The sequence below is a fragment of the Hypomesus nipponensis genome, chromosome 23 (assembly GCF_054491055.1).
Source record: "Hypomesus nipponensis isolate SF chromosome 23, ASM5449105v1, whole genome shotgun sequence".
Lineage (NCBI taxonomy): Eukaryota > Metazoa > Chordata > Actinopteri > Osmeriformes > Osmeridae > Hypomesus > Hypomesus nipponensis.
This window is the reverse complement of record NC_140383.1, coordinates 5300831-5315693: the sequence shown is the minus strand read 5'-3', so window position 1 is coordinate 5315693 and position 14863 is coordinate 5300831. Positions and strand designations below refer to the sequence as shown.

Here is a 14863-nt window from a genome sequence, read left to right as displayed (position 1 = left end):
TGTTTGTTTTGTTTTAGCAAACCCAATTATTTCTATCACCCAGTAGCTATATCTTAATACACATTCTGTTGGATCTGTAGAATCACTTTAATGGCTAATAACTCACAATTAACACAAATCAGATCAAAGATATATTACTGTCACATTTCAGAAATGTTGTCTGGAAAAAACTTAAATACTGAAAATCATGCTGGTTGCATGTAAATGGGTTTCAGAATAATATCAACCCTCTGTTGGATTGCAAATGACACCACTAGGGGGAAACATCAGGCTACGGAACCTACAGCATGTGAAAGTCTTGCCAAAGAAAAAAAGAACAAGAACAATATCCAGTAAGAATTCAGTGTGCCACCTGTCAATCTGTTCCCCTGCCTCTGCTATTGAGTATGCTAAATAAACAAATCCATAAACAAATAAAGGCAAAGAAGAGGAGGCAGCTGAACAGTGAATGAGTGCTGAATGAGTTCTGAGCGGGCTTCATGAAACGAATGGTGACCTTCACAGTTATTCATTTGATGGCTAAACATAACGTTGTCGCATAGGAGACACTTTGATGAAACACTTCCGGTCATGCGTAGACAGCCCTACTTAACACGCACCAATTCACTTGATTTTCAATAGATGAACCCAAAGTTGTTTTTTTTTCTTAATGCATCCCTTCCTCTACAATGCATGTAACCCACTGTAATCCAATATATCGTAGTACAGCTTGACAGCAGTCTTACATAATGCATCATTCTTTTCCAAAGTCAAAGGTCACATTGATGCTGTCTGCCTTCTCTCACCTTTGTAACAAACCTTCGCTTCTGCTTCCAACGCACTGCAATCCTACACAGAAAACATGGCACGAGGACATTGAATGCACCACAGACTCATCTGTCGAGGGTAGCACACGTCAATGCCTGCAGTTCCTTTTCTGTGGACCATGTCAACACTGTGGGAGAACTGCAGCCATGGGACGACGGTGATGAATCTGCACCAGTTGTCTCTGTGCTGCTGAGCAGGGATAGTGTCTCATTATGTCGTGTGGGACGTCACATCGACAGCTGTCAAATGAAAACACGGTCGAGATGCCATTTCATTGCCTTCCACATGGACAAACAGATCAGAGCTAATATGTTCCATCAATCAGTGTAATTGACTCGGTTGTGTAATTATTCAGCATGTTTTGTTTATCAGTTTATCCCTGAAGTTATTAACAGTGTGCAGTTTGCCTCTTACTAATGGAAGTGCTTCGGCGACAACAACATCAGGGATGTTGCTCTACCTGGGCACTACTGACAGTTTGGTTTTTCTCCCCGGGCCACCTCCCTCGTCTTTCATGTTGCTATCACATTTATAAATTAGTTCCCTGTGACTTTACAGTACAATATAAGACTAATTAGAGGTTAGATATGCAGTTTGTGTTATTCACACCTTACTAGGTGGCATGGGTATCTTCCACTTTACCAGCATGAACTGTGTTTGTTAATAAAACAGTTAAAGAAAACCCCTTTGACAAGAGTACACTGTTTGCTATAATTTGCAATGGAATAAATTATGCAACCAGCACCCTTGGAATAGAATCTTCCTGCTAATACGTATAAACCACAGTGATACTGCCTTGCTCTTTACTACTACTGTCTGGCATGTTAAGTTGTTGTCTCATCTGCAATTAGACATGAAATGCACCAGCATTGACTCCCTCTCAGGAAGTTTCCCTGGTTTCGTCAACAAGGTTAGCATTTCAATCAAGCCTGCCAACGACTGTGAAGTTGTACTCTGTTCACCTGTTTGAAGGTGAAAGAGGGCAATATTTTACTTATAAGTTTTGAAGAATGTGCTTGCATATCACATGTGATGTTCCTTTACGCAAAACACGTTTTAAGTACAATGCTACTATTTAGTGTTATGCATTGAATGATATAGAGGAACATAGTGTCTATATTTAATGGCCCAAGCTTGACTCTAAAACTTTTTTTTTTGGGAGCTCAGGAACAGAGCTGTCCGCTGTTTATGAGGGCTAACAGACTGCCATCATAAAGTACATCATCATGTAAGTTGTACATCAACTCTTTTCCTAGCACTCTAAAGACATTTGCATTAATAAACACTGAACACTTGGTTTGACGATCTTAATATCAGATATGAACGTATAATTTATCACAAGTTCTTGTTGCTAGTTGGTTTGATTCTATTTACAATGGAGAGGGTGGAGTAGGCAAGGTCCTAATATACATGGAAACTGAATGTTAAGACAAATGTGTCCATTTACTGTCAAAGGACAAGTTGTAAATTTGAGCCTCCAGGTAATAAATATTATGGAGTGACATGCAGAGAACAGAGACAAAGGTGGATGTCACCTTGAATGCACATCATTCCTGGCTAGACTGGCAGGGGATACCAAAGGATAAACCTCACTTTGACCTTGTGTTCACTCATCACAACAAAACACAAGGAGAAGATAGCACGAATGCACCAATCCATCACATTCAAGTGTTATTGCCTTTAGTCAGCTGGTATCACCATTGCAGTTTCAGATAACTGAATTTCATTCTGTCTGAAGAATCGCACGGCTGTCCTAAAATATAAGGGTGTTTTTCAAGTGCAGCAATACTACTTAAACATATACAGATATTCACATTCAGCCCTCGATTCCATGATCAGGATTGTTACATCAAACAATGTAACCTCCATAATTTCTCTTTGAAATAAAATCCACGTTATTCTCCTCTCAAGCTCTCCAAAACCTTGAATCGTGTCTCGAGGGATCTACTTTTTCAAACCTGCTGCTTCAGAGCCGGCCCAGAGTCAGCTGCGTCCCACCTAAACACTTCGACACTGTATGTGGGACACTTGAGCTAGGAGACAAAGCCTCTGACACAACCCTCCTGAGGATGGATATCAGTGTGCTAGTTTCTGCTCTGAGATACACAGGCACAGACACAGAAGTGAAGTAGCGCACATGTTAAATTTATGTTGGCAACTCATGGGTCTTGCGCACATAATAAGCCTCCTCTACACTGAAGCCTCTTCAAAGAGAAAACAGAACAGTCTCTTGTAGGCCATGCCTCTCTACCATATTTTCCATTTTGAGTCAAGGACAGTGGAACAAAGCTGTTTGTTCCAGGGCTCTGTGTCTTGTGTCCTGGTTCATTGCACAGCTCCTATACTACATTACCAAGTGAGGTTTCATACATTTGTACAGAGTTGTTATGTGGACCAAGAAGTGGTGAAAGGTAAATGGGCATGCAGACTGGAAAATGTTCACATCTTATTGCATTCATTTGTATCCACTCTGTGGCAGCAGAAAATTCGCTCCCTAATTAGACAATAGTGACTGTTGCATTCCATAGGTGTCGGGTATTTTTATGGAGCTTGTCAGAAAGCAAAGTCAGTGCAAATGTGCTTGTGTCTCGGCACTTCTCACTTGTTTTCCCTTATAAGAATTGATTGATGAGCAGGTAATTTGAAATGTCTGGAGCGTATAATTGCGCTAGATCTCCGAGGGCACATTGTCCATGATAAACAGTGAGCCAGCCCTCAGGGGCGTGTCTGTCCATAGGCTGCTGTCAGGAAGGCTTAGGTTATCCCAAGCAGCAGGATTTAGAAGGAGAACTTGCAGGGGTGAAGGTCAGCTTTGTCTGTTTAACTGTTGGAGTTTTGGTATACACTAGCCAATGCCTTGTGTCCATGTGCTTAGTTTCCTCGATGGCTACATGTTCATTACATCGCATGGATTAAATCTCCAGGGTTGTATTCTTTAATGGCCTTTTAATCATCCATAACAAATCACTCGTCTGTTTTTTAAAAGTTGTTGGTTGTGGCTTGTGTGTGATGGTGAGGACTCTGTATTGCTCGTTGCAACATAAACCCACTGTGATTAACAACTCAATCTCACTTCTCATTGTGCTCATGCAGGGTGCAAAGTGAACCTTTAAAAATAGCTTTTGTATTCAGGCTCTAACATGGGAAGCCGGTTAATTGTTTTTGTGTTGTGACTCCTGCTTTTAGATGAGGACAGCAGCCATGGTATTGTGGTATGACGATATGTTTTAACTGGAAATCTATTTGCCATGAAACAATTGATTTATCCCCAGGTACTCTGTACCATGGTACCACACCAGCAGACCCAGATAAAAGTGTATTAAAGATGTAAATATGGTCTACTTCTCTATGTGGGCGTTCTTTTCACACTTCAGCAAAGACTAAAGAAATTAACCACATACGCTGGATCCTAACACATGATGTGAAGCTCAAATCCACCCAGAGAGCTAACACGATAAAAAAGGATAACACTGTCATTGCAAACAGTACAGTCAATAGCCCTCTTTTACCAGCATTTCAACTGACTGAATGATAATTAGAGTTTTCCTTTGTTGCCCTTATCTCTCACCTGCAGAAATGGCCAATTTATGCAGGCTGCACCCTGGCCAGGCAAAGTTGATGCTCCTAGAGGAGGAAAGCAGCCATGTTCCAGACAATATAAATGAACCCGGGGACAGCTCAAGGTTGATTTACAGTCAGGGCGACATGAAATTTAATGATGAACCTAGCCACCCTGATCTTTCCCTTATGTTGACACAAACTCCCATCCGAATATCCTCAAGCACACCTGTATTACCGAGGAGACTGGAGCTGCTCTGATCTGGTCAGGTGGGAATTGGAATGTAAATGTCAAATGATTGAAACGCTGAGTGGATTGAATATCAGTCCATCTCTTCAATCTCTGATATGAACTACGGATATAAAAGTTAACTTTAAAAGCAAAAAGAGGAGGCCAACATGTTGAACATATAAGTTATGGAATAGATTGAATATTTTACGTGTTCATGGAATATGTTATATAATATTATCTAACAGAGTACATTTTCAACAGTATCCTACATTCTAGCTGTACTTAAATACGGTATCTTCTACATATCTTTTTGAGTATTTTGCCCGTTTTTGGTTTTAAAATGATTGTGTTAACTAATGAATGCATATATAAGCCGTCGTGTCCAATGCATAACTCAATTAATTACATGAAGGATGTTATTTCATAATTGCATTCAAAGTGGATTCTAAGGTCGAAAGGCAAAGTAAATGATGGGAAGGGGCAGAGCTTAGGCTACCTCTGGTTTAACCCCCTTCACATTCAACAGGGCTGGTCTCATTCTGCTTTTTCTGGTATGACCGTTCTGATGAAACACAAACTGGTTGGACCAGTAAGCTTGGCTATATTTTTCATGCCACATTTCAATCTATTCTATAATCACATTTTCGCGTCCAGATGTAGAACATCCGCGAGCACGTTTTCATTTCTAAACTCTGCTTAGGGCGCGCACATCAGTAACTGAATCACGTATCACTAGAACAGCCCTCCTTCAATGCGATCTTGCCAGACCTATTGGAGAAAACCCCAAAGGCAAGATCTGTCACTGTAACACTCATTGGCTGGAAGACGATCAGAAACAATGTTAAATGCACCAAGAGATAAACTGAAGTCAGAGTAGACTACAGGGCGTCGTGAGGATTATTGTGAAGATTTCTGTGCCATGAGAGCGGTTTTCAACAGTTGACGTGACCGGAGAATTGAACAAGGAAAACGTTTCATTTTGATCATATAAAAAATATCGGCACATCCACCTTCATCGGACGTTTTGGATTTATTCGGCGTTAAGCGGAGAAGACAGTGCTGATATTTTTATTCCTGATGCAGGATGCAAAAGCACACTAGGTCCAACTGGACTGGATTACGGGATTACTGGACTGATTATAGAACAATTATCGGGCAAAAGTCGCCGTCGCTCTCCAGATGCTCTTGAATGACAGGGGATATAGACCTTGTCCCGACTAAACGTTATCTGCGTTCCTTTATGGCTCAGTTCTTGAAGCTTAGAGTACCTTTATAAAACCTAGATGCAACAGTGTGTCGCTAGAGTAAAAGTAAATTGTGATGTGACCAGCATAGTCTAAACCGCTTTTTTTTTGCTGCAATAGGAATGGGTATGTCCGTGTACTGTAGGTATAGATGTCGCATGGGGGCATTGCGCTTTTGTACTGTCTAACCTTCACCATAGAGGGGTGATTTTAAAACGCGTGTAATATCGCAACAGGAGCAAACCATGTACGCTTTAAAACCGGAATGTTTTATTTACCCGACAGGAAAAACACGTCTGATATGTTAACATTTGTATTGTCTCAATGCGCATGATGTCTTTGGGCGTTCATCGTTGTTTACAGAAAGAGTTCATCATTTTAGCTGATAGTCATGTGAGGGAGGTTAGAAGGACAGCATAAAAAGAGAAAGGATTGACTCATAGGAAATCGATTAAATAACCCATCCGTCGCTCTGGATACAAACCACCTGTCTAGTGTTATTATAGTCTTACTGGTTCGCTGAAGAAATCAACAGGTTGGAAGTTAAAGGGGGATTTTTTACACCCGCATATTTAGTAGGCTAAAGGGATGCGTCTTTCTGTCATATTTTTCCTTCTCTTGTGGGCTAAAGCCCTGACATTGAAAAATCTAAATTATTCTGTCCCGGAAGAGCAAGGACCTGGCACTGTAATAGGAAACATAGCCAAGGATGCCGGATATGGACCGATGGAAAGGGGGAAAAAATCAAACTTTAGGATATTGGAGAATTCCGCTCCACATCTGGTAGATGTGGACCCGGAGAGTGGGCTGCTCTTCACTAAACAACGGATTGACAGGGAGACGTTGTGCAGGCGAAACCCCAAATGTCAGCTCTCTATGGAAGTGTTTGCCAACGACAAGGAAATATGCATGATCAAGATTGATATAGAGGACATCAACGACAATTCACCAAGTTTTCCTTCAGATCACATCAATATTGATATTTCAGAAAATGCAGCAGCTGGCACGCGCTTTCCCCTAACAATTGCGCACGACTCAGATTCTGGGGAAAACGGGATTAAGACTTATCAGGTCACAAGAGATGATTACAATACATTTTCTTTGGATTTGAAAATTAGAGGAGATGGGACTATATATCCAGAACTCGTCGTTCAGAGACCATTAGACAGGGAGGACCAGAGTCATCACACACTCCTTTTGACAGCTATTGATGGAGGGGAATATCCAAGATCAGGGTCCATGCAAATAAATGTGAGAGTTACTGATTCAAATGATAACAGCCCTGTCTTTGAAAAACCCTCCTATGTCCTGGAGATCCCTGAAAACTCACCACCTGGAAAAATATTGATAGATTTAAATGCAACAGACCAAGACGAAGGGAGCAATGGGCAGGTGGTCTATTCCTTCAGTGGGTATGCATCAGAGCGAATGCAGGAGTTGTTCTCCATTGACCCCAACACTGGTGTCATAAAGATTCAAGGAGAAATAGACTATGAGGAGAACCCAATTATTGAATTTGATGTGCAGGCTAAGGACCTCGGGCCAAACCCTATTCCTGGCCATTGTAAAATCACTGTCAAAGTACTAGACAAGAATGATAACTGGCCAATTATAAGTTTTGTGTCTGTCCGTCAGGGAGCCATCAGCGAAGCAGCCCCTCCAGAGTCTGTCATTGCTCTGGTGAGAGTCACAGACAAAGACTCTGGGAGGAATGGTCAACTCCAGTGCAGAGTGCTGGGCAATGTACCCTTCAGACTGCAAGAAAACAATGATAATTTTTACACACTTCTAACTGATAGGCCGCTGGACAGGGAAATGAAAGATGAATATAACGTTACAATAGTGGCCAGGGACAATGGAATACCGTCCTTAAATTACACCAAATCCTTTACGGTCAAAATATTGGATGAAAATGACAATGCACCTCGTTTTACCAAGACAGTATATGTGCTTCAGGTGCCAGAAAACAACATCCCTGGGGAGTATTTAGGCTCTGTTCTGGCTCATGATCCAGACATAGGTAGAAATGGAACTGTGTCTTACTCCATCTTGCCTTCACATATTGTGGATGTGTCAGTGTATACCTATGTGTCCGTCAACCCTACCAATGGAGCCATATATGCCTCAAGATCTTTCAATTACGAGCAAACAAAGTTCTTTGAGTTCAAAGTTCAAGCTAAAGATGCAGGGTCTCCTCACATGGATAGCACCGCCACAGTCAGGGTCAGCGTCCTCGACGTCAACGACAATCTCCCAGTAATCACACTACCCCTCCTTCAAAATGACACGGCTGAAATCGTCGTCCCCCGAAACGTGGGCATGGGCTACATCGTGACCACGGTCAAAGCCATGGACCACGACCACGGGGAGAGCGGACGCCTGACCTACGAGATATGGGAGGGCAACGAGGAGAACCTGTTTGAGATTGACACCGTGTCTGGGGAGATTAGAACAACCAATCCAGTGTGGGAGGCGGTGACCACCTTGGTGGAGCTGGTTGTGAAGGTAACAGACCATGGCAAGCCTCCCCTGTCTGCTGTGGCTAAGTTGATCATTAGGGCCAACCCGGGGGCCATAGCAGCAGGGGACTCAGGGGCCAGCAGTGAGCCACAACCCTGGGACATGTCCCTGCCCCTCATAGTTACCCTGTGCATCATCTCTGTCATGCTTCTGGCCGTCATGACCGCCATCGCTGTCAAGTCCAAACATCAGGATAAGGAGGCCGGGAATTACAACTGCCGCGTGGCAGAGTTCGCCAACCCTCCGACAGGCAAGGGGAAGAAGAAGAGGATCAACAAGAGTGACATCATGCTGGTGCAGAGCGAGATGGAGGAGAGGGACTCGTTGAGCAGGATGAACGTGGTGAGCAGTCCCTCCCTCATCACCTCGCCCATCTGCTTTGATTACCAGAGCCCCTTGCCCCTCACTCTGCCCAGATCTGAGGTCCTATACCTGAAGACCACCCCGAACAGCCTGACTGTCCCTCGGGCTGGATGCCACACAAGCTTTGCTGGACTCGGCACAGAAACTCCCGGGAACAGGATGTCAGTGATACAGGTGACTGGTTGCTTTATTTGTCTTTTATGCTGCACCTTATCTCTGTCCTCTCTGCATTCTCTCGGCTGATATAATTCTAGAAATCAATACTCTGGCACCACGCAATCTGACATTCTCCTTATCACATTTTCCTTTTCTTTTCTGGTCAGTGTATGATATACTTTCGCAATACAGCATGATATATCACCGACTTATATTTTTAATTTGAGATATTAAAAAAAAGACATTCTGTCATTGTTTATTTTGGTGCGTGGAAAATATATTTTCCGCCACTCTCTCCGCCGAGAAATAAGTGTTTGGAAATTGGCCTATTATGAATGACTTTTAGCAAGACCTTACAGGTGGTCCGAATAATCAAAAAGGCCTTTCAGTTGCACATGCAAACCAAGTGAGTCTTGGACAAGACTGCTGTGCTAGGGCCAGATCCACTGCTTCAGAGCAGAAACAAAGCCTTATCCAAAATGTGAGATTGGACAGGTGTTTGAGCAGCTTGTCTGATCACATTAGTGAACTATCGTGTGCCAGACAGCTAGATGCACACAGCATAACCTTACAATCCTTCTTCTTGCCCTCTACAAACATGGGCCGGTTCTACACAATCCAAATCCAGTATTGGCAAGCTTGCACAATTAACAGGGTCCAGCCCTGTCTTGTGAAGCTGACAGGGTTACTTATACAGGCCAGCATATTAAATTGACCGGCAGGGCGTGTAGTGTTATTAAGTACCGCACAATTCTTTTTTTTTTTTTTTTGGGGGGGGGGGGGGGGGGGGGTAGTAAATGATGTAAATATCTAGGACAGCCTCAGAGACAATCTCATTTGGAGATGATGATGAACACAGATACCAGGGCTTGATGTTGTCACCAGTTGCTAGGGCATGTGGGTGTGATCAAGACAAACACGTTATCTTCAGGATGAGCGGAAAAAAGATGCAGATGACAGTGGCTGATGCATTATGCTTATGGCCTGCCAAGCAAGCACATATGGACATGCAGGAGATTTGTCCTCATCGGGCCCCTTGTGTTTACAGCTGTTCCCTCACTCAGGAATTTGTTTTATTAACAGGTTTCATGTGTTCCAAGCGGGTGAAATTGTAAAGAACTAAAAAAAGAAGGCTGAGACATGGATTTGGTGTCCTGTGATTGAATATCACGTTACACAGTTTGCAGAAAAGGCACAAAGGAGAAACACGAGAGGCATAAACCTAACGTGTGTCGTCCCCCCCCCCATCTCTCTCTCTCTCTGTCTGTATCTATATCTCTCTCTCTATGTATCTATCCATCTTTCGTTTTTCAGACAGATAATTTTCCCTCCGAGCCCAATTATGTAGGCTGCAGGCAGTCTTTTGTTCCAAGGTAAGGACAGTAACAATTGATTACACACTGACCATTTCATTTATATTGTCTACATCAACCCATCAAGGCAGGGTCGTCAACTGGGAGCATTCAGATAGAGACACGCCGGTGAATTCAGTTTTTTCTCTCTCTCTATCTCTCTCTCTCTCTCTGTCCGTTCTGCAGCAGCTCCACATTTAAGGATGCAGAGCGAGCAAGCCTCCGAGACAGTGGCCATGGTGATAGTGACCAGGCTGATAGTGACCAGGATACTAATAAAGGCTCACACTGCGACACGTCTGCCAGGGAGGCCCTCAAGATGAAAGCAACAGCAGTTAATGGCCAGCCTCTCGAACAGGGTGAGTGGACGCTCTCTCTGGCTGACATCTTGAAGATGCTTAACTGACTCTCGCATTACTCCTTGTTCTTTCTTTAACTCCATTAAGATGAAATGTTCTAAAGGCCTACAGTATGTGTTTCTGTACGGTACAGGTGGTTTGAATTTTTTGGGGGGGACTCAGACTACTGCACTAACCTCCCTATGGGGAAAGGAAATAGATAGATATTTCACCTGCTACATTTGACAAGGGATTTCAGGAATCTTAATACCTCAACAAGATTTTAGAGGTTTGAATCCGTAGTAATATAATTTCAGCTTCTTTAGGCAGCAGGGTATTGTAGCAGCATGCTGTTGCAGAATTCCAGAGCTCGGCTGCCAAGATGACATGGAGGCACCAGAGTGGAAAGTAGATGATAGTTAAAGAGGATAAAAGGGTCCATTGGCTGAAGGAAAAATGTTCAAACGTCTTCTGTCTGCTTGTGTCATCAAACAAGCTCATATGCATGGCAAAGTGTACCTCTGTCAGTGTCTCATTTGATCTTTTCATTATTTGAATATGAACTCGGAGCAAGCCTGTCTTGAATAACAAGACAGGGAAAAGAAAGCATGACAGACACTTGCAGAACTAAGAACCAGGTACTTTTTGTGAAACCTGACAGACTGCTACCAGTTTGTCTGTTGAAACATTTTTCTCAGTTAAGAGTTGCTTTGTGTGGATAGAATATTTGAGACGGTAAGCAAGCAAAAATAGAAATTTTTCACTTTAGTTATTTCAAAAGTTTGTTGCAAGCCCACGTTGCAACTTCCATGACACAGACATTGACGAGTTTTAAAATATCATGCACCCCCAGTCACAGGCGTTTAACCCCTGTTTAGCTGATTTGTTTATTGAGGTAGTTTTCTATGTGATATGCTTCATCTGCTGAAGTGTCAACACTGGCGGTAGCCTGCCTGAAATGAATCAAAAATAAAATGGAGGGCTTGACTTAAGTGTGCAGGCCCTCATTTTTCTCTATGAGACACAAGTGTCTTGGAATGGATTGGATCTGGTCATTTGCGCCCTATGCTGTACTTTACACACCATTTGCATTGCCATGAGCTGTTTGTTTGTGGCTTGTTCAGGGAAGGCCGAGATGGGAACATCTTGTGGTTGCCAGAGGGAGGAGTGTTGGTCTGTGTATATGTGTGTGTGTGTGGTTGTGGGTGTGTGTCGGTGTATATGGCTTGGGAAAACCTGTTTCCCCTGTGGGAGGTGTAAACTCAATCACATTTTTTTCTGGAGCACATATTTCTAAATCTGATTCTCCAGACCCTGTTCAGAGGCCAATCAAATGGAGAGATATAGAAAAAGATGTTTCGTATGCGCAGAGCCAAATCCACACACAGAACAGATGCTCACTTGACTGGAATGTCAATTAATTTATAGGCCTGCATTGGTAAGATAAGAGAAATGCAAAGAAGAACTAGGGCAATGCATTTCATATTAATAGGTTGTGTTAATGCATTTCCGGGTGTACTCTCTTTGGGTGTAAAAAACGCTGTAAAGCAAAGCTTGCGATCACATTTAGTTCAGTGACGTGGGCGATGGTCAGTCAGTCATTAAATAGTGCCACAGCCTGCCGATTAGTCAGCCTACACGGCAGTACAAGGTTCTGGTGCTGCACTGCAGTACACACACTGCTATGTCGGAAGTGTAGACTTATTCAGCTCTTTTCAAACAAACATGGAATTCAATTCACAGATATAGCAAGTAGTAAGATCATGTATTTTATCGAAAACCACTAAAGATTTTGCTGACGCTCTCTCGCCTTTACAAAAGTGCTCCATGAACGACGCAAAGCAGTGGAGGCCTATATCCGCAACAGACATGGCACAAAGGCCATAACTGTGGATTAACTAGCCTTTTATGTTCTAGATTTTTATTTAAACCTCCAGTCTCCTCTCAGCTTTTGATACAGGTAATGTATGCACCTGTGCGACTCTCAATAGCTTCCTTGCTAAATATGTATGGTGAGCTGGAGAAGCCAGGTGCACAGTAGGTTTCTCTGTTGCTAGGCTTTCTCTGTTTCTATTTATAATGACCGGGCTGGTTCTTCTTCTGTGAAGTGTGTTTTCCCTTTCAAAGTTGCCTGTCGAATCCCAGCCATGTGATCCGTGTAAATGGGTCCTTTGTGTTGCTGGCTTTTAACAAGTATCCACAAGGCATACCCCAGCAATTGTAGGCCCATTAGAGATGATTAGTCTTAGAACTCGGAGGTGAGCATGAAGAGTGGGATGAGACAGACACATGGCAAAAATAAAGCCGGCGCGCTCCTCTGAACCATCAGTGTTGCCAAAGGCAACTGTTGGACAGTTTGCAGGAATCAGCATGATGTCGGGTGTTCTTTAGGTCTAACTGTGACATCATCTTCCACCCGCCAAAATGGGCACCCGCACATAAAACGGAGCAACCTGTTTTAAAGGCAGTTGAGCAAGAAAAGAGATGTAATGTTGAAGAAGCTGCCCCTCTATGCATCCCTAGTCAATTGAATTTATTTAGAGTCACTGTATACCGGAGGTCAGTAGACTACTGCAGGGATACAAGTTGCAGTACACACAGACAGAACATCTTTGCCCCTGTGGTGCTTCCACTGAACCCTCTAAGAACAAACCTCTCTTTGCATCATTGTCATCAGCTAGTCTCTTTGCGGTGATAGCTTGCTACCTCGAAAATGAATTCTCCCTTTTTCCATCTTCAGGCTGTGCTTGTTGTCCTGGTCCCTTTTATATATGTATGCATGTTAAAAGATTCTGTTTTTCCCTGACATGAGATGAAAGGCAGACAAAAAACAAATGTGCAGGGCACATAACAGTAATCTGTGGTTAGTAAGCCTTGGTGGGGATGCCTTCAAAGACCACTGATTGTAATGTGTGGGATCTGTGCTGCCTTTTTGCCAAAACGAACTGTTGTCGTTTTGTTCTGCCTTTTGATCTAAAATGCATTTTGAACTAGATCGCATATTTTCTCTTGATCTATGTCCTGACAGGCCTAGTATTGGGTAGGAATAGTTGGTATTATTCCCCTTGAAAATATGTATTCGTCCTCTTATGCTTTTCCTATGTGCAAGGAACATAGGGGGTACTGTGTCTTGGAAATTTCCATTGTAATATCTGTTGTTTTTCCATGCTGTGTCCCCATTTTAATGCGATTGTCCTCCAATAACTTTCAGTTTTTCTTTTTCTTTTTTTTGGTCCTTTTTTGTTTTTGTAGGGCAAGACAAATCAGTCCACTGCACAGATGAATGTCTTGCACTGGGACATTCTGACAGCTGTTGGATGCCAAAGTTACGGGTAGGAAGCCAAGCAGACAGCGCCGATAATCGCACCAACCTTTTCATCCCTGTGGGAATGGAGGCCATGGTGGAGACAGAGATTTATGGCACCATCAACCGCAGCGGCAGAAAAACCCTCAGCACGTTTGGGAAAGAACAGCGGGACAGTACCATCCTCGTGGCCAATGTCAAGCCCTACTTTAAAACCCAGCGTGCTCTCAGCCCCCCGCTGCAGGAGAGCCCTTCTGCGTCCACGAGCCCCACAAAGATGAGCACCCCCCTGGACTCTCCTAGCAAGGAGCCCGGACCGGGGAGGGAGGGGGGCTCGGACAGCAGTGCTTACGGACCGCCCGATGGCCAGTGTTCCCCGCCGCACACAGAACTGGAGGAGCCCTCCTACCTGACCTGCCAGGTCCTCAGGCCCAAGTCTCTGTCCAGCAGCCTTATCCACAGCTCTGTCATCAGCCAGGAGTGTGGCGCCATGGAGTACGTTTTCGACCAGCGGGACTCTGCCAACTGACAGATCACCTGACCTAGCTCCCTCTCGCCCCTTCTAGTGGTGTGGCAATCATACCACAGATGGATGGATGGCGGAGGGGTGGTGTTTTTAACCCCCGTTAAGGTTCCAGTCCACACATGCACTGCATAACCAAAAACCATCAAATGTATCTGTTTTTGATTTTGTGATGTGTTAAGGTGAAATATAAGTATGTCCTTTACTGCAGAGTGGGGCTGGGGAAAATGCTTTTGTGCCATCACGTGTTTTTATGGTGTATCTGTCCATTTAGGTGTCTGTATTTTACACATTTGAAGCTCCAATTTTGTCAGGCTGTTGAACGAATTGCTGCTGTAAAGATGTTTAGTCCTGTCTGCTTCTGTACAGTGATCTGCTTTTGTTTCCACTAAGTGTTTGAATAACACCCCTTCGAAAATCTGACAATTGAAATACATATCATTGAAGTTCAAAACAAAAGTGAAGT

General features: G+C 43.4%; 1 protein-coding gene across 1 annotated transcript; it reads left to right on the top strand.

Moving 5' to 3' along the window:
* The first annotated feature begins 6429 nt into the window (after window positions 1-6429).
* LOC146233755 (protocadherin-17-like) lies at window positions 6430-14403 on the top strand. Its single transcript, XM_084688461.1, has 4 exons — window positions 6430-8898; window positions 10195-10253; window positions 10419-10591; window positions 13823-14403. The coding sequence occupies exons 1-4, from the start codon at window positions 6430-6432 to the stop codon at window positions 14401-14403; spliced, it is 3282 nt and encodes a 1093-aa protein (XP_084544587.1).
* Window positions 14404-14863: the final 460 nt, after the last annotated feature.

Coding starts and splice junctions, on each gene's coding strand:
- LOC146233755 (XM_084688461.1), top strand. CDS start 6,430: ATGCGTCTTTCTGTCATATTTTTCCTTCTCTTGTGGGCTAAAGCCCTG. Junction 10,254..10,418: donor AGGCAGTCTTTTGTTCCAAG/GTAAGGACAGTA, acceptor TCCGTTCTGCAG/CAGCTCCACATTTAAGGATG. Junction 10,592..13,822: donor TGGCCAGCCTCTCGAACAGG/GTGAGTGGACGC, acceptor TTGTTTTTGTAG/GGCAAGACAAATCAGTCCAC.